At 41.2% G+C, this 20039-nt stretch overlaps 1 protein-coding gene across 2 annotated transcripts in view; it reads left to right on the top strand.

Moving 5' to 3' along the window:
- The window catches only part of Diaph1 (diaphanous related formin 1), a 98955-nt gene that overhangs the window by 24583 nt on the left and 54333 nt on the right, over window positions 1-20039 (top strand). Inside the window, exons 2-16 of one of the 2 annotated variants that reach the window (XM_013349574.2) lie at window positions 7162-7188; window positions 7886-8041; window positions 9264-9365; window positions 9704-9834; window positions 10009-10095; window positions 11039-11102; window positions 12295-12434; window positions 12994-13102; window positions 14099-14209; window positions 14379-14497; window positions 15182-15298; window positions 16326-16441; window positions 17152-17216; window positions 18880-19059; window positions 19687-20032. In XM_013349574.2, coding sequence (XP_013205028.1) covers window positions 7162-7188; window positions 7886-8041; window positions 9264-9365; window positions 9704-9834; window positions 10009-10095; window positions 11039-11102; window positions 12295-12434; window positions 12994-13102; window positions 14099-14209; window positions 14379-14497; window positions 15182-15298; window positions 16326-16441; window positions 17152-17216; window positions 18880-19059; window positions 19687-20032 — 1870 coding nt within the window. Of the gene's footprint in view, window positions 1-7161; window positions 7189-7885; window positions 8042-9263; window positions 9366-9703; window positions 9835-10008; window positions 10096-11038; window positions 11103-12294; window positions 12435-12993; window positions 13103-14098; window positions 14210-14378; window positions 14498-15181; window positions 15299-16325; window positions 16442-17151; window positions 17217-18879; window positions 19060-19686; window positions 20037-20039 lie in introns of both variants that reach the window. The other variant, XM_005356006.3, reaches the window with a different exon arrangement.

Raw genomic sequence — 20039 nt, 5'->3', positions numbered from 1 at the left:
ATCTCCCCCCAGTGACCATTTCCCCTCACCTAGACCCCACCTTCTAAGTTCTACAACCGTCCAAAATGCTACTACCAACTGAGGCTCAAAGTAGAAGCCTTTGGGGGTGAGGACTTCAGTTCAGTCCATAACAGAGTACATTGTAGTTTTTATAGTTGTTTGCTTCCTTTTTCCCTTCATTTTTAAATGAATGAAGTGTGTGTGTGTGTGTGTGTGTGTGTGTGTGTGTGTGTGTGTGTGTGTGTGTCTGCATGTGCACATGCACATGTTAGTCAGGAGTTGAATTTTTCTACTCTCTGGGTTCTGGGGATTGAACCCAGGTCACAAGTCTTTATTCATGAGTCACCTCCTCATCCCTGTTTGTTTAGTTTTTGATACAGTCTCCCACTCTTGTAGCCTAGGTGAACTTCAGACTCACAACCCCCAGCCTCTTTAGTCTAGTTGAGATCACAAGTGTGTACCATCATTCCCAATTTGAGTCTTATTTTGGCATAAGATCTGTGTCTATATTTTTTAAATGTAGATGTCTTATAAACATTAGAATAAATTTGTTGTTAATCACAAAACAATTTGAGATTTTGTTGAGTTTGGTTTTTTGGGGGAGGGGGTGCTTTGAGACAGGGTTTCTCTGTGTAGCCCTGGCTGTCCTGGACAGGATCTGTAGTCCAGGCTGGCCTCGAACTCATGGATATTCCCCTGTCTCTGCTTCCCAAGTACTAGGATTAAAGGTGTCCACCACCACCACCGCCCGACAATTAGGGTTGTTTTAATCTATAGATTAAATTTGGAGAAATTGATCCTAAAGTAATCAAATCTTCCTGTTCATGAGTATGGAACATCCTTTATTTGTCTATTTCTTTGATTTTTTTTGACTTTAGATCTTGTACATACTTTGTTAGATTTATACCTAGGGAGTTTATTTTAGGCAGTGCTGGTGGGAACAGTTTTATGTTTGAAATGTCATGTTGAATTTCTTCATTGTTTGTGGTGTTTGGTTTTTGGTAGATACTTTATCAAGTTGAAGAAGCTCCGTATTTCTGGGGCAGTTGCTAAATTTCGTCAGGAGATGTTTAATCTGTATTTAGAGTCCATAAACAAATGGAAAGGTAGGCATAGAGCTTCAGTTCTAAGTAACAGTAAAGTGTTTACTTTTTGGGTTAAAATTTGTAATTGTTCATTATGTCTCCTGGCTCCTGTTTTGGGCAGTGATGCTCTGGGTGATCTTAGACTAGATCAGTAGCTTTAGGACCTCCACCTCAGAGAAGAGTGTTCCAGCCTCCTGAGAATTGTAGGGGAAACTTGCTGAGTGTTTGCCACAACAGTACTTCCAATCTAGAGGCCATCTCTTTACCCTTTCCTGAGAATAAACTTGCAGATTGCTGCTGGTGGGTATTTTTTCAGTGGCACTGTGAGGCTGGATTGTTTGTGGGGTACCTAGGGATTCAACTACTGGAGTAGCTTCTCCTACTCCTAGGTAAACTCCTCCCTCCTTTTCTTTTCTTTCCTTCCCTTCCCTTCCTTTCCCTTCCCTTCCTTTCCCTTCCCTTCTCTTCCTTCCTTTTTTGTTTTGTTTTGTTTTTGAGATAGTATTTCTCTGTAGGGCCATGGCTGTCCTGAAACTCATTTTCTAGACTAGGCTGGCCTTGCCCTCAGAGATCAACATGCATCATCATTGCCTAGCTAGCTTATTAATCTTTTCATGAACCAGATCTGCTTTGCTATTTTAAGATTTTAGATCAGTGTTTATGTTTCTTTCATCCTCTGTTTTTGTGGTTGAAGGTCTGAGTGGTAGTATGTAGTGCATTCCATTGGAGAGACAGCAAGTATGCTGTATCACTCAGGTGGGGACCGTAAGGATTTGCAGATCATGGAAGACGCTGAGTAGATGCACTGAGAGCTGGGTAGATGATCAGAGTCTTAAAAGATGGAGGGACATTAAGGCACCAGGCACAAGTGTACCTTGAGTAGCATTGTCTCTTTGGAGTACATTGTTTTAGATTTTTCACTTCTCATGATCTAGAAATGTCCTTGTCTTCATCACAGACTCCATAAAAATAAAAAAAAAAATAAAAAAACCCAATGATTTGGGTGGGTACTATAGACACGGCTCAGCAGTTAAAGCACTTGGAGGGGGCCGTTCAGTTCCTAGTACCTATTCAGAGGCTCCCAAGTGCTTATAACTCCAGTTCCACAGAGTCTAATGCCTTTTCTGTCCTTCTTGGACACCAGGCACACACATACACATCTGTACATGCAGACTTTTACACATACAAATAATATATAAGAAATTAAAACTAAAGCTGGGTGGTGGTGGCACACGCCTTTAATTCCAGCACTTAGGAGGCAGAGGCAGGCAGATCTCTGTGAGTTTGAGACCAACTCGGTCTACAGAGTGAGTTCTAGGACAGACTCCAAAGCTACAGAGAGAAACCCTGTCTCAAAAAACTGAAAGAAGAAAAAAAACCAACCAACTTAAACAAATATTAAACAAAGCCTTTTCAAACGCTGTGTATAGAATCTGTAAGAGAAAACATGCATCACTGAGTGAGTAAGCCATGTTCTCAGTATCTCGTAGTAACAGGTTTCCATTTCAATAGCTGAGCTTGCTGTGTGTTTGGGTATTGGGTTCAGAAATAGAATTTGGTCTGTGCTGTTATTTGCTTTGTTGGGTGTTGCTGCCCTCTGTTGGACTTTCTTGGGAACTGCAGCTTTTCTGCATGGTTTACTTCTGTGATCCTTAATCCAAGTTGAACACTGAAACGTGGATTATTTTATTTTGTTTATATTTGTTTTAGTATATATATATTTTTGAAACATGGTCTCATATATCTCCCTCTTTCTTTGATCTCGCTATGTAGCCAAGGACGATGTTGAACTGATTCTCCTGCCTTCATCTCTCCATTATAGATGTGCATCAACGTGTAAGATTTACGTGGTGTTGAGAGCAAACCCAGAACCCTCCAACACACTTGGCAAGCACTCTACCAAATGAGCACATCCTAAGCCTCCAAAAACTATTTTTAAGGTTCAGATAGATTTTTAATGATGCTCCAGGAAAGCAAGGGAAATGGGCATTTCTTTCTTTGCCGAGTTTGTGTATGCTTGCTTATCTATGGCAGAATTACTGCTAATGAAGTGGGAATAAAGCAGAAGAGTGTGGGGAACACAGATCTGGGCACGTTAGGGTCTGAAGACTTCTGATTGTGTGACTGATGATTCACTCTGTCTCTCTGGTGTTGGCTTCTTCAGTGATAGAATGAAGAGGTGGAATGGATGCTGAGGGCTTTCCAAGGACTGACTCTTTAGGTCCCTGGCTCTACACTCAAGGAACCTTTTAGTCTGGAAGAAGTAGAGCAGGCAACCTAAAGAAAATTGTAGCCCACTCTCAGTACCGTGAGTAAGACAGGTAGCTATTATTTTGGAAACACCAGGAAAGGCACTTATCCAAGAGAAGCAATCATCCTGCCAAGCCTGCTGGAGTGAGTTAGCTTGAGAAGTACAGTGTAGGCTGAGGGAGGCCGCAGTCTAGGGAAAGGCTGGGATGGTGAGGCCATGCGAGCTGTTGGGGCCTGCAGCTAGGTCAGCATGGCCAAAGAATAAGCTTTGAGGGAAGAGGGTTTGTTCAGTCGCAAGCCTTGGGGGAAAGAGTAACAGAGTTATATACCATGGTAAGGAGTTTGGATTTTAAGTTGAAGGCAATGAATTTGTTTGTTTTGGAGACAGACAGTCTCTTGTAGCCCAGACTGGGGAGACTTACTCTGTAGCCGAGGATGACTTTGATTCCCTCATCCTCTCATCTTCTCTCCAGTGCTGGGATCCAGGTGTGCCCCACCACACCCAGCTTTAGGAGAGTATTCTCGGATCTAATCTGGAGAATGGATATGGCGTTGGGCAGACAACGGAAGGTGCCTGGTAGTTTAAGACACCATTGCAGTGGAACAAGCAGGGACCCAGGGTAATGGAAGTGGATGGAAGAGATGAACCCAGAGTCTGTACACAGAAAGAACAAGGTGCTAGTTCCTTTTTCTTTAACTTAACCCACTGCTGTGGATTGTCTAGATTCCGGTTCTGTTACCTATAGCACATTCACCTTAGAGTTCCTTGACTGTTTCTTGTTTTTGTTTTTTGTTTTTTAAACACTTTTAATTTGGGGTCAATGTTGAGATAAGCTGAATCTTGGCTATGACAACTTAAGCTGCAGGAAAGTTGCATCCCCTTTGTGTCTTGTTTCTAGATGCCACTTACATCACTTAAGTCCTACAGTGCATGCACACAGTTACTGTTAATTTCAGTGTGTTGACCCTGTGAAGCTGCAGCTTATTGTTGCTGCCCACCCTTGTCAGACAGGAACCCTTTCTAAGTAAGCTCAGGTTGGTCTTGAACCTGCTGTGTAACCCTGGCTGCTTTGAGTTTTGAGTCCTTCCTTCTTAGCTTCTGGAATGCTGGAATTACAGGTGTGTTTGACAACTACCTCTGGGTGTCAGATGACTTCGGGATACAAAATAAGGAAATGTTTTGCAGTCTTCTTGGGTAGTGCTTTGCCATCCTCTTGTCTGTACTCCCAATAAACAGTCCACATGAAGATCCGTGGGTGCTGAGCAAAGGTTCCCATGTTCTCAGACAAGTGATTCGTACTCAGCCAGTGGAAACTTTACCTCTTCTGGGCCCAGGAGGGCAAAGTGAATATTCTTAATTTACTGTGGACTTAACTGAATTGTGATGTGTGATTGTGAGGATCAGAGTGGTATGGATCGTCTGTCATCAGGAGACTAGATAAATAGCTCTGTGGTGAAGACAACTTTTTTTTTTTTCATTAAATTAGTCAAGAGGCATTTACCCTAGCTTTTCATGGATATTAACAAGACCAACAACAAAAATATGGTTGAAGTTGAATAGAGTGAAGAAGAAAACGTCCCACCTTCCTAGACTTAAAGCATTCAAACTTTAAAGTACTTGTGCGTTTGTGTGTGATTACACATAAAAGAAATAGAAAACATTGAGCAATATAACTTAACACCTATATAGTTACTGCCCATGTCAAGACATAGAAATCATAAACACTCTAAACACCCCTTTGTTCTTGGTTATAACCTATAGTTGTCACAGTTAATCATTGTTGGGCATTTGAGATAATCATGCCCTTTATAATTTTTTGCTTATTTTTTTTTTCAAGACAGGGTTTCTTGAAACCCCAGCTGTGCTCTGTAGACCAGGCTGGCCTCAAACTCTGAAAGTGTTGGGATTAAAGGTGTGTGCTGCCACACCCGACACTTTTTTGTTATTGATTTATTTTGTTTTTACATTCCAGTCAAAGTTTTCCCTCCCTCCCCTCTCATCAGTTTCTCCTCCACCCTGACCCCAGCCATTCCTCCTCCACTGTTCCATAGGAGGGGGTAGAAGGGGGGATTGGATATCAGCCAGTCCAAGATATATCAAGTTTCAGTGAGACTAGGTGCCTCTCTTCTGTTAAGGCTGGGTGAGGCAATCCTGGAAGAGGAATGAGTCCCCAAAGCTGGCAACACAGTCAGAGATAGCCCCTGCGCTCACTGTTGGGAATCTCACTCAAAGACCAAGTTATACAAGTGTAACATGGGCCTACGTCAGTTTCATGCAGACTCTGTGGTTGTCGGTTAAGTCTCTTTGAGCCCTTATGAGCCCAGGTTAGTTGATTCTGTGGGGTTTCTTGGGAACCCTTGACACCACTGACTCCTATAATCATATCTCCCCTTCTACTGCAGGATTGATTCACTGAGATCTGTCATTGATGTTTGGCTTTGGGTCTCTACATCTGTTTTCATCAGTTGCTGGGTGAAGCTCTCTGATGACAGTTGGGCTAGGCACCAATCTATGAGTATAGCAGAGGATCATGAATCATTTCGTTGATTTTTTTTTTCTTTTCCCTTTCGTGTTTGGTTCTGTCCTGTATCTCTGGGGTATTCTGCCTCTGGGTCCTAGCCCTTGGGTAAGTTCCCTCTCAGGGTATGGGTCTCCAGCTGTGACAGTCATTAGTCAGTCACTCCCATAATTTCTGTGCTGTCTTTACCCCAACTCATCTTATAGGCTGGACAAATTTTAGGTCTGGTGCCTTTTATAATCTTACATTCCAAGTAATATGATTTGGATTGATGTCATCTCGCTGGCTATTGAAACTTCCTGTTTCACATATTGCAATATGTCTGTGTATGCACTTGTTATTTAAGTGCACACTTCACAGGGCAGATGCTTATATTGCTGTGTTGAATAATAATGTATGTGAATTTAATTTTACTTGGTAGTGTTAGCCCGGTGGTTTGTGCTAACACCAGCAAAGTATGAGAGAGCCATTGTTCCTCTACAGCTAGACAGATAAAAAAAGGTAGGGATCAGACCCAGAATCTTACATACGAGCTGTGTTTCTGTCAGCCTTGAGAACATGAGCTGATAACTTCATTATTACAATTTTCATCTGTCTATTTGTGATACTTGGAATCAAACCTAGGGCTTTGCATGCTAGGCAAGGACTCCACCACTGAGTTTTTAACCCATCCTTACCTCTTTTAAAATTTTGAAAGAATCTTACTATGTTTCTTGGCCTGCCTTGGATTTGCTTGCTAGCCCACACAGATTTTGAACTCATGGTACCCCTGCCTTAGCCTACTAAGTAGCTAGGACTTGTACCACTAGGCCAGACTTGAGCGTGGTTTTATTTTGTGTTGTTTACTAATGAAATGGAGCACTTTTCTTTTTTTCTTTTTCTTTTTCCTTTTTTTTTTTTTTTTTTTTGGTTTTTTGAGACAGGGTTTCTCTGTGGCTTTGGAGCCTGTCCTGGAACTAGCAGACCAGGCTGGTCTCGAACTCACAGGTATCCGCCTGCCTCTGCCTCCCGAGTGCTGGGATTAAAGGCGTGCGCCACCATCACCCGGCCTGGAGCACTTTTCATAAGGTGGTTGGTCACTGGTTTTAGAATCTGTTCAGTTCTCTACTCCCCCACCCCAAGTTGTTATAACTTCTCTTGCCCCTTCCCAGAGTCTGTGCAGAAATCTGTTAGTGTGTGGAAGGTAGCTTAGAGCCTTTCTGTTTATTTTCTTTTCCTTTCTCCCTTCAACCGCTCTGATGTTTGGGAGTTCCTTGATATTTCACTGATCTCTTTTCTTCTCCCTCCTTTTTTTCTCTGTTTCCTAGACTTTGAAGCGGCTCATGGCAGATGAGGTAAGGAAATGTGTATGGAGCATGTGCATGTTCTGGCTCGCTCTCTCTTCTTCTCTTAACATGTCAGAACACCCCAGGTCTTTTCTCACTTTGTTTAACCCATTGCATGCTTTCTTTGGTGTTTTTTTTTTTTTTAAACTTCCACAGTTGGGCAGTTTTAGCTAGAATTAATCCTGCATTCTAGATGTCACTTACACCATTTGAAGCCCCACAGTGCTTTTTTTGCATACAGTTACAGATATTTTCAGTGGATTGAACTGATGGTACTGTAGCTTATTACTGCCTCTACCTTCATCAAATAGGGTCCCTTATTGTAAACCCAGGTTAGCCTTGAACTTGATATTAGCCCTTACTGTCCTGGAACTCTGTGGACCAGGCTGGCCTTGAACTCAAAGAGATCCACCTACTCTGCCTTTAGAGTGCTGGGATTAAAGGTTTATGCCACTACACGAGTCTAGAGAGGTTTGAAACCTTAATGCAGCATTTTCTGTTTCTTACACTTTATTATAAATGAGAATAAAGTCAGTATGCTATGATAGATCTGAGGAAAAATGATTTCTTCTTATGCCATATAAATCTTGACTGCATAAACTAAAAATACTAAGCCAGGGTAAGAGGGTAAAGTGTTGGCTATTTGGTGTTTGGTTTGTTAGGTGAGGAATGTGGATCGCTGCTAATACTTCTTTCTCTTTCTTAGCTGGAGAGATTTACCAGCATGAGGATTAAGAAGGAGAAGGAAAAAACCAATTCTGCTCACAGAAACTCCTCTGCATTGTATGGAGATGACCCCACTGCGCAGCCATTGCAAGAATACACTGATGAGCAAATCCTAGTCTTCTTTGAGCAGATGCTGGTGAGTCATCTTCTGAGTGATGTCGCCTGCCCAGCTCGCAGTTATGGGCATTTGTCTGTCTGTGGTGGTTGTTTTTAAACGAATGGTCTCCTAATTGATGTTTACTATAAAGAATTTTAGGCTTAATGTGAAATGTTTTAATATTAACCCCATGAAATAACGAGTAAATATGTAAATTCCAGTCCATGGGATTAGAATCTGTGAGTTAAACTTGGGAATATCTGTTTACTGACTACCTCGTTAATGGATGTCTGCCTGGCAATACCCTAGCCACAAAAATGTAGTGTGGCTGGACCAAGCCCTGTGGTAGTGTGGTCACCACTTTGAGGCTAAGTCAGAAGATGAAGTGAGGAAGCATTTATAGTGACCTCTGTACAAAGAAAAAGCTGAGGAATACAAAGGCATCGTTTGCATTCGGTCCTCTGTTTAGTGGGGAATTTGGAAAGAGCTTACTAAATAGAAGGCCTTTAAAAACTGTATCTGAAGTCGGTTTAGTTTTGAGCTATGCATGGTTGTGAGTTACTTTGCTGTCTAGTGAGAACAAGGACACTTTGCGTGGACACTCTGCAATAACCAGTATAAATGATTAGGCCTGAAAGTTCAGGCAGATTTTGTTGGTGTTGATCTTCTTTTTTTTTTTTTTTAATGGCAGCAGTTTTCCAGTACTGGAGAGATGAAGGTCTGCCTTTAATGAAGAAAATATTATGTATGGTTTCCTCTCAGTAATACAAAAGAAAATGTATCAAGAGTCTATTGTTTCCTAGGGAAACCGTCAGAAGTCTATATATTTTAAAGTGTCCAGTGGTTTAAAGATGAAGCTCAGTGGTAGAGTGTATGTATACCCAGCATGTATGCCATCATGCAGGCTTCATACCAAGGATGGTGTCTGTGGGGGATCTGTACTGCACTTAATTAGATTTTATCCCTGAGGGATTTTTATTGGTTACCATAACTTAAATTTCTAGGAATCAAGAAAACATATTTGTTCACTAATGATTTACTGTGTCAACTCGTTACTAAGTATAATAAATATTAAACACTGAAAACTTACAAGAGGCAGGGAGAATTCTGTGAGTTCAAGACAAGCCTGGTCTACGTAGTGAGGTCTTGGACAGCAAGAGCTACATCGTAAGACCCTGTCACAGAAAAACAAAACAAAACAAAAACTTACATGGTAATTTTATTTTTTTCTCTCTGCCTCCCTGCTCCCTCCCTTTGCTAGGTGGATATGAACCTGAATGAGGAGAAGCAACAGCCTTTGAGAGAGAAGGACATTGTCATCAAGAGGGAGATGGTGTCCCAGTATTTGCACGCTTCCTCAGCTGTAAGCTCTAGGGCAGAAGCTCACAGGAGGCTGCATCCTTACCCCAAACCTGCTTATTCTGCTAATTTTATGGACTATTCTATGTTTCTATTAATTCTGCTTAATCCTGGTAGATAAGCCTCCTCTTGACTTACTCTTAAGTCTTGACTTGCCACCTTTCTATACTTTTTTTTCCCAGACTTATTTTTAAGTTCATGAACTATTTATGAATCTCATGTAGTTTGGTAGTTTGTATAATGGGTGTCTGCCCTGTTAATTTTTATACTGTGTGATGAATATTAGCTAATAACTTAGTCTAGGCTCAGTGTTTATTGACCTCTCTATATGCCTCTTTCCAGGGCATGAACCAGAAAGAAAGCTCTAGGTCTGCCATGATGTACATTCAGGAGCTGAGGTCAGGCTTGCGGGATATGCATCTGCTTAGTTGCCTTGAGTCCCTTCGAGTCTCTCTCAACAATAACCCTGTCAGGTGAGAATTCTGAGGGAACAGTACCAGAAACTCATGCCGTAGTTCACAACCAAAGGAGGTAGGGAAGTATGAGAAAGGTCTGGATGGGAGGTAAAGGATTTCTAGGATAGAGTTTGCAAATAGCCTTTATTGACTTAAATTGATACTACATTGCCTTTCATCTATTTTTTACAGTTGGGTGCAGACATTTGGTGCTGAGGGCCTAGCCTCCTTATTGGATATTCTCAAACGACTCCATGATGAGAAAGAGGAGATTTCTGGGTAAGGAATTTTGGGTCTTTATATTTTCTAGGTTGAGGGCCAGAGTGGGCTGTTCATTAAGGAAATAACAACAGTTAAATTCAGATTCATGGACTAGGGGAATATGCTGTTGGATGAAAATGAAGTTTCTTGTGGAAGAGATTAGAGGATGAGAGTATAGATTGGAAAAGATATACCAGTAAAGGTTATTAGTCTCCAGTTGTTTTTCTGTCTGGAAAGAGGATCTGATTTCATCTTCAGTTGTGCTGTGATCTGCTCTGGGTCACATTACACTTGGAGGTCTTTTTTGGAGTATACATTATTAGTTTGGGTTTAGTTTTATAGTAGTCTTCAGTATTGGGATAAATTCTTGAATACCATAACTATTTTAGGCCGTTATGCTGCCATCCAAAGTGCCCAATTCTTCTGGAATCTTTTCTTAGACAAACAGTACATGGGATTGGGTCTGTGTGTACTTTCTCAGATATAAAGCCTTTTCAGTATTGGGAAGGAGTAATAGGAGAGTATCTAAAAGAATTTAGTACCCAGCTGCCTAAAGGGAGTTAAGGGATGAAGTTTTGTTTGCACACTCAACACATGTTTTAATACTGTTAAACAGTGCTAGGCAAGTGTTGTACTATTGAGTTATGCCCAATCCCAAATTGGCAGGTTTTTAATTTAATACTAAATTCTCAAATTACAAGTGTATTAGCCAGTTGATAATTTTGTTAGTGTTTCTGGGTCAAGTGCTTTGTGATGTAGGGCTGTACTACCTTTTGACATGACAACATAATGCTGTCATTTATGAACATGCTGGGCTGCATTCATAACTGTCTGTTAGATTCTGCTTAGCTGCTAGTTGAAAGTATTCCTGATGTCCTTGTTTGAAAGACTGAACAATCATATGGAAAGCGAATGTATTATAAAATAAAGGGACTTTGCTGATTGTGTTTTCTGTGTGCAGAAACTACGACAGCCGGAACCAGCATGAGATCATCCGCTGCTTGAAAGCTTTCATGAACAACAAGGTGAGGTTTTCCCTAGTGACCACAGCTGCCATCTAGATCTTCACTATTTCTCCTTTGTAGTCTGCCAGAAGGAGAAGAAACTGAGGCTCAAGGCTTTGGCTTTCCTCTCCATACTGTAACTGTACTTCACTGCAGTGTATGTGAGCCTCCACGGAATTCGTCCCACTAGTTCTCATTTCTGTTTCAGAGTGTAGGCTAAGTGTTCTTGTACTTTACAGTCTTTTTACTGATCTTGTTTGACCTGTAGTTATTGTTTGAAATGTTATTTCCTTGCCTCTTTCCTACATTCATTTATCCCAGTCTCAAGAAGTCCAAATTTCCCTTCAGTTTGTTTGACCTCTTGTTGCTTCTGCTTCCACCTCCCAAGAGCTGGGATTGCAGGTGTCTGCCAGCATGCCATTTCTTCCAAAATATTCATTCCTAACTTATTTTTTTGTAAAGTCAATGTCTGATCTCACTATACAGTCCTGGCTATGCTGGAACTCACTGTGTAGATGTGAATTTATTTTATTTTATTTTATTTTTTGAGACAGGGTTTCTCTGTAGCTTTGCTGTCTGTCCTGGAACTAGCTCTGTAGACTAGGCTGGCCTCGAACTCACAGAGATCCCCCTGCCTGCCTCCCGAGTGCTGGGATTAGAGGTGTGTGCTACCACCACCTGGGAACATGAAAGTTTGTTGTGTGTCTTAGGAAGTTTATTTTGTTGTAATCTTCTCTGTTTAACTATTATTGAGAATATATCCTCTATTCCTGTGCTAGTTTCTAGAGTCTCCAAAGTGAGTATCTTAAACAACAGAAATTCATGGTCTCAGTTCTGAAGGATGGAAGTCCAAGATCCTCTGTCAGCCAGGACGGGTTCTTCCTGAGGCTGGGAGGGAGAGTGTGTTCTGTGTTTCCCTTCTGCTCTCTAGTAGCTCGCTGACACTGGTTTATAGATGCATTATTCTTATTTCCACTTGGTGTTCTTGTGATGCTGTGTGTGTACATGTCTGGGATGTAGAGTTCTCCCTTCCACAGGGACCAGGAATACCAGATTAAGACTATATCCCAAGAGGCTACATTCTAGGGTTCTAGGGGATTAACATTCTTACATGTATTTGAGGAGATAACATTCTATTCATAAAAAGCCCTAAGCATGTCCTTGCTTATGTGTGTTGTTGTTAAGCCTCACTCCTTTGTTCTTGTCTTAACAGTTTGGAATCAAAACCATGTTGGACACAGAAGAAGGAATCCTACTGCTGGTCAGAGCCATGGATCCTGCTGTTCCCAATATGATGATTGATGCAGCTAAGCTGCTGTCTGCTCTTTGTATCCTACCACAGCCAGACGACATGTATGTAATTGGAACTATTTCTGCATTTTCCATTTTACCATCTTGTAGCATAGAGGAAAATTGAGTTATTTTGGTGTCCTTTTGGTGTTTAGAGGCTTAGTAGTAAGGCCGTATTTCTTCTCAGAAGTGAATGTTAGGATTTTAGTGCAGGTAGAGTTATCTGAAGATCCACAGTGCTTTAAACAGAATCTTTTTTGTTATCATCATGATACTCTGAGAAGAAAATTCTAAAAGTGGACCACATGTAATGTTTTTTAGAGATTGATTAGTACTCTTAATATTAAATGGTCCTTAAAAAGTCAGAGTAATTTATATTTCATAGCTCAGAGGTCTTAATTTTGTATTCATGAGTAGGAGTCTAAGAAGGGTTTTAGGAAATTTTTTTTTTCTTAGAAGATAATCCATTCCTTTTTATCAAATTCTAGTGTCTGTGGGTGTTAAGAGAATAATTTCAGATGCCTGAAAGCATTGATAATGTCTTGTTTCCTAATTGCCTGCCAAATCTATCCATGTCTATGTCAGTGCACCTGGGCAATTCACTTTCTTTTATTTTGGACAGGAATGAACGAGTTTTGGAGGCAATGACAGAGAGAGCTGAAATGGATGAGCTTGAACGCTTCCAGCCACTGTTGGATGGATTAAAAAGTGGGACCTCCATTGCACTCAAAGTATGTAGATACACTCTTAAAATTGGGCCAACAATAGAACAGAATAGAATAGAATTCAAAATGGAAAGACCAGAGTTCATTTGTCCTTTTATTTTTCTGTGGTGCAGGAAATTGAACCGAGGGCTTTGCTTATACTGGGCAAGCCCCCTACTACTGAACGACCACTGAACCTGGGAGCCCTTTTTAATTTTTTATTTTGTGTTAGAGTCTGGGCTGGCCTCAAACTCATTATATAGTACAAGCTAGTACATAGCTGATCTTTTTGCCTCCCAAGTTCTGGAATTAAACATGTGATAATTGCCTGGGCAAATATTGGTGATTTTCCTGCCTCCTGATTCATGGGTCTACACCACCATGTCTAGTGTCATTTGGCCTTTTAATAGACTATATGGGGTCTGGAGAGATGGCTCATCATTTAAGAGCATATACTGCTCTTCCAGAAGACCAAGTTCAATTCCCAGCACCCTTGTCAGACAGCTCACAACTGTCTGTAACTCTAGCTCCAGAGGTTTCTGACACTGGTATTCATGTGTGCATTCACATACACACACACACACACAGACACACAGACACACACACACACACATTAATGCACACATAATTAAAAATACTAAAAGTTTTTAAAAGTTTTTAATAAAAATAATAGAGTGGTTCTCAACTATGTCTTTTATATTTTAGTGTTTTTTCCTGAAGAAAATGATTTTATCCTCTAAAAAACAAATAACTACTTTCCTCCTTGTGACATTGGGGGAGTAAATTAGTTATTAGCACCTGAGGAAGGGCAGTTTTCTATAGGAACATATTCTGTTAGATCCTTGGATTCCTTCACTAAGTACTCTAGACTTGCACTCAACAATGTTTTGTTGCTCTAATTAAAATTCTTTCCTACAGTTTTTGTTGTGTATCTTTTTATGGAGCTCCAGAATGTATATAAATAGTGGAATCCTTATTTATAAGGCTTAATGCTGACATAGCAGCTGGATTTGCTTATTTCAGGTGGGATGCCTACAGCTGATCAATGCTCTCATCACTCCCGCAGAAGAATTTGACTTCCGAGTTCACATTCGAAGTGAACTAATGCGCTTGGGGCTGCATCAGGTGTTGCAGGTAAGATAAAACATTTCATTAAGAAGTCTGGATTGTTCCTCCCTGCTCGCACAGCCCTGGTCATCCCTGAGGTGATTCTGGTTTTCAACTTAAACACCAGGTTGAAAGGTTTGGATTTCTAGGCACACAGGAAATTTTTGGGTTCCCTGACTTCTTCTATCATTGCCAGGAGCTTCGGGAGATTGACAATGACGATATGAGAGTACAGCTAAACGTGTTTGATGAACAAGCGGAGGAAGATTTGTATGATCTGAAGGGACGGCTAGAAGACATTCGCATGGAGATGGAATATCCTTTTATGACTGATGACTGAATTATGGACTGTTGTGGCAAGTGATGACTTAGAGAGTAGGGCATAAGACTGAGTGTGGTGGCACACGCCTTGAATTTGTCTCCTAGCCCTTAGGAGGGGATCTTGACTTTTAGGACAGCCTGGTCTGTATGGTGAGCTCCAGGACAGCTAGGGCTACATAGAGAGACCCTGTCTCAAAAATAGATATATTTATTTTTAATAAGACTGGTGTCTTTATATTGCTGTCCATCATGGACCAGGAAAGCCTTTAAAGGTGACCTTTTTAACCTGAAAGCATCCATCAACCTGGCAGTAAAGTAGCAGATGTTGTAACCAGATTGCCCTCCCATCTTAAAGCATCCATCCAAATCTGTATGTTTCTTAGAATGCAATAACTTACTGAGATGGGTGCTATGTAGAACTCTTTGGATGACAAACAATATTTCTATTACGTATTTGATTACCTGCCACGGGTAACTTTGAGGTGGTTCTATTTTTATTTTCTGTCGTAGATTTTCAGGCTAAGTCCTAGGGATCCTTTGTCTATGGATAGTAGCACTCTTGGCTAAAGGAACTAGAGATTTTTTCGGAACAGTTGTTAGAGTGGAAGTGACATCTTCCAGCAAGCCACCTGTCAAACAGCTTCTAAATGTTTGATTTCCTTAGCCTCTTCTTTCTACTGACTTTGGTGAAATCTTCCAGATTCTTTTGAACACAGTGAAAGACTCAAAGGCAGAGCCACACTTCCTGTCCATCCTGCAGCATCTCCTATTGGTTCGGAATGATTATGAGGCTAGGTAAGCTTATATACGTGTGGGAAATGTTGAGTCTGAGGGGGAAAGCAGCATCCTTAAATTCAAAGATTGTTCTAGAAAGTTTCAAAAGAAAGGAAAAACATTGTGGGGGTTCATTAGTCACAAATCTAAAAGAGGTTGTCAGCTGTTTGATCAACATAACAACTGCTTTAGTTCACTTGAAAGGCACCTCTTTGGAATAGTCATTGTGTGGAACGCCCTTAGAAAGGAATGGTTAAGTGGGGTAAGGATGACAGTAAAGACAGATGGCAACCTAAAATTCTTTCTGGTTGCCTGAATGTAGAGATCAGCAGTAGCCTGACAAGGAGGATCATACGAGTCAAGCCTAACTGTTTATATAAATGGGAAAGTACTGGCATTGGGAAGCAGATATTAAGAAAGTATGTTGGGACAGGGCAGTGGTGTCATGCACCTTTAATCCCAGCACTCAGGAGGCAGCGGCAGGCAGATCTCTGTGAGTTCAAGGCTAGCCAGATCTACAAAGTGCGTTCCAGAACAGCCAGGACTGTTTGACAGAGAAACCCTGTTTGTTGGGGGATGAGAGATAGCTCAGATGTTAAGCATTCATACTATTCTTGTGGAGGATCCAGTAGTTCCCAACACTCATATGAGCTTCACAAACTACCTGTAATTCCATCTGACACTTGTGACCTCCATGGGCACTTTTATACATGTACATATACACAGATATGTACAGATATACACACAATAAAAAATAAATCTTTTTAAGTGTGTGCATGAGAGTGTTCATGTTGACATTCATGTTTTCCACACGAGTGAACTACAGCCCGGCCTATAAGAACTGTTGAGTATCTGAAGTAGGAAGAAGAAGAGCTGATCTAGAAGAGAAGTCCCTAGTACAGCAGTGATGCTTTTTAGCTTCACCAAAGTTCTTTTCAGAATACTTATCCTTAATTCTTTATTGTCAAAGAAGTTTTCTTGATCCAGAATACTTCTGGAAGTTACATTTTGATTTCACTTTGGTAAGTCTGTTTTGTTTCTTTTATAGGCCACAGTACTATAAATTGATTGAAGAATGTATTTCTCAGATAGTTCTGCACAAGAATGGAACTGATCCTGACTTCAGGTGCCGGCACCTCCAGATTGATATCGAGGGATTGATTGGTAAGTAGGCTTTCCTACTTGACTCATCAAAACATTCAGTTCTTATACCGCTTGTTTTTTTTCTTTCAATGAAATTATTCTTGCCCCTATTTCTGTTCTTTCTTAGTATACCCTTTTTGCTAGGATTATGTGGTCTCTTTAGTTTATTTTTGCACAAATTGAAAATCTTGCCTTTTCTTATATACTGCTTTTTGCAGACTTCAGCGTTTTCTGACCCTGCTGGTCTCAAAATCATAAAGATCACACTGGCCATCCTTCATGTGATTGCTATACCTCGCACTTAGAAATCATAGCTCGAGGACATGCAAGGTGGCAGTAAGTAGAGGTGCTTGCATGCAAGCCTGAGGACCTGAGTTTTGCCCCAGATTCCTTATGGTGGCAAGTGCCGCTCCTGATAGTTGTCATCTGACTTTCACATGTCTTATTACATACACATGCCTATACTCAACCCGTACATATACACTCATGCACTCACATACACACAAAAAGTATAACAACTGTATAAATAAAATTAAGAGAAAGTGTAGATTGTATTTAATTGAAACTTGCATTTCTTGTTCTAGTGTAGAACATTAAGAATAACAGCAACAAAAGGATAGATAGACAACTGCCCTTGAGTATATTGGCGGCTTAGGAGCAGAGGCACAGGCTTAGGAAACAGAACTTTACTTACTGAGTTGTTTTCAGATCAAATTGTTTTTTATTTTCAGATCAAATGATTGATAAAACAAAGGTGGAAAAATCTGAGGCCAAAGCTACAGAGCTAGAAAAAAAGGTGCGTATGGGGGGATCAGTGCTTGCTTTTCTTGTGAGAAAGCCTACGTTCAATCTCTAGTGTAAACCACAAATACATATATGTGCAAAACAAACATACACACGTAAGTTTAGGGTATATATTTTTCTTTGAAGATAATTGTTTCTTGACATGTGAGACAATATTGTCTACGATATTTTGAAAGCATTCAGAATCTTTTTGTTAGTGAGACAGAGTATTGATGTGAAATGAGAAGCTTGAGGTGATCTCGCAATGTTCTTGGGCCACCAGGCAAGCCAGCAAAGACAGATGATACTCTATGTAAGTGTTCCTCTTACTCCAGGACAGTAGGAAGTGGAATATGCCTCAATTCCCGTTATTTCTGTAGTAATTAAGGATTTCTGCTGTGGCTGGAATTGTGCAAGGCAGCTGTCCTGGTTTGTTTAGTTAGGGCCACTATTGCTGTGTTGAAACACCATGACCAAAAGCAACTTGAGGAGGAAGAGATTTATTTCACTCAAAGTTCCCTATAACAGTTGATCATCAATGGCAGTGAGAACAGGAGCTCACCCAGGGCAGGAACCTGGAGGCAGGAGCTGATGCGGAGGCCATGGAGGGGTGCTGCTTACATGACTTGCTCATGCTTTCTTAAGTCAGAAACACCAGCCTACAGAGGTGGTCCGGCCCACATTGGACTGAGCCCTCCCATATCAATCACTAATTAAGAAAATGCCCCGCGGGCTTGCCTACAGCCCAATTTTACAGGGGCATTTTCTTTTTTTTCTTTTCTTTTTTTTTTAATTTTCTTTCTTTTTTGTCCCCTTCTTTTTCTTTTTTGGTTTTTTGACTTTTGAGAGAGGGTTTCTCTGTAGCCTTGGCTGTCCTGTCCTGGAACTCATCTTTGAACTTAGACTGGCCTCGAACTCAGTCTTCCTCTGCCTCCTGAGTGCTGCCCCACCACTGCCTAGCTATAGGGGCATTTTCTCAATTGAGGCTCCCTCCTCTATGATGACTCTAGCTTGTATCAAGTTGACATAAAACTAACCAGGACATGATTAGAGGTCTTTCAAGTCTTCGATTAGCTGACTTGGTTTCTGGCTATTTAAGTAGCAAGACTATGAACATGATCTCTTGTCTCCTCCCTTTAACTTTGATTTTAAAGTCAAGATCATACTGTTCTTTTCAAAGCATTACTTAGATGGGTCAGTAAGCTCTATAGAGTAGGTGTTGAGACAAAATAGTAAATTGCAGGAACTAGCCCTTATGTTTCTAACTGGGATGGGCAGCATCCTAGTTTGGTTTCTGTTGCTGTGATCAACACCAGGACCTAAAGCAACTTGAAGAGGAAAGGGTTTATTTCATCTTCCACTTGATAGTCTGTCATCAGGGAAGCTAAGGCTGGAACTTGAAGCAGAAACTAGAGGAATGCTGCTTCCTGGCCTCTTACCACTGACTTGATCAGCTACCTTTCTTAAACATCCCAGGTCTACCTGCCTAGGGATGGCACAATTCACAGTAGCAGTTAGGAGTATGCTACGCAGACATGACCACAGGCCAGTCTGATCTGAGAAATTCTTCAGTTGAGGTTCCCTCTTTCCTGGTGACTGTAGGTTTTTGTTGCGTTTACAACTGAGGCTATGACAGACAGATTGCTGGGAATCTGATTTTTTTTTTTCTTCTTTAGTTGGACTCAGAGTTAACAGCCCGGCATGAGTTACAAGTAGAAATGAAAAAGATGGAAAATGACTTTGAGCAGAAACTTCAGGATCTGCAAGGAGAAAAGGATGCACTGGATTCTGAAAAGCAGCAGATTGCTACAGAAAAACAAGATCTAGAAGCGGAGGTGTCAAAGCTGACCGGAGAGGTAATGTGTGAGCAGGACTGCAGCTGCCCTCCATAGCTCAGCTGTGCTGGTCATGGGTCACACGGTCATAGGTTCCCTGTGCTAGGGAAGAACAGCTGGATCATCAGGTAGATGGTGTGTTTTAACAGTCATTTAATGGTTTTAGTCTTGCTTTGGAAGTATGGTATTATAAGACAAAACATTTAGATACAGATATAGAAGACTGTAAAGAAAGATTAAAGTTACTTATGGCAGAATCCAGAACTGACCTATGCATTTGGGAGTCAACAGTAAGCTCTTGGCTTATTTGCCTATCCAACTTAGTTTATGCTTCTGTGACACCTTCACTCTCTTTTCTCTGCAGTTACAAAAATGTAGACAACCTACGGTAGTGCTAACTTGATCATTTGTATAGTTGTGGGATTAACTGTATAGCACATACTTCAGTTAGCACCCTAAAACTAAACTGAGTTCTAGTTTTACTCTGCTCCTAAGTAGCAATGTGACTTTGAGAAGAATCATGTACTCTGACCTCTCAATCCATCTATGGTTAAACAGAACTTTGGGTTAAGTGCTTTTCTAGGTCCTTGCAGCTCTAGTAGTCACTGAAGTGGGGTGAGAAGTACTAATTCTGTGTTGCTTCTTTAGGTTGCCAAGCTGTCAAAAGAACTAGAAGATGCCAAGAAGGAAATGGCTTCTCTCTCTGCTGTGGCTGTTGCTCCTTCTGTTTCTAGCAGTGCTGCTGTTCCCCCTGCCCCGCCTCTGCCTGGTGACCCTGGCACTGTTATTCCACCTCCCCCACCCCCACCTCCTCTTCCTGGAGGTACCTTTCCACCTCCTCCCCCTCCTTTGCCTGGAGGTGCTGATATACCCGCTCCCCCTCCTTTGCCTGGAGGTGCTGCCATTCCCCCACCTCCTCCTTTGCCTGGAGGTGTTAGTATACCCGCTCCCCCTCCTTTGCCTGGCGTCCCCCCACCACCTCCTTTGCCTGGAGGTGTTAG

This window comes from Microtus ochrogaster, chromosome 18 (assembly GCF_000317375.1).
Source record: "Microtus ochrogaster isolate Prairie Vole_2 chromosome 18, MicOch1.0, whole genome shotgun sequence".
Taxonomy (NCBI): Eukaryota; Metazoa; Chordata; class Mammalia; order Rodentia; family Cricetidae; genus Microtus; species Microtus ochrogaster.
This window is presented reverse-complemented; position numbering and strand designations above follow the sequence as displayed.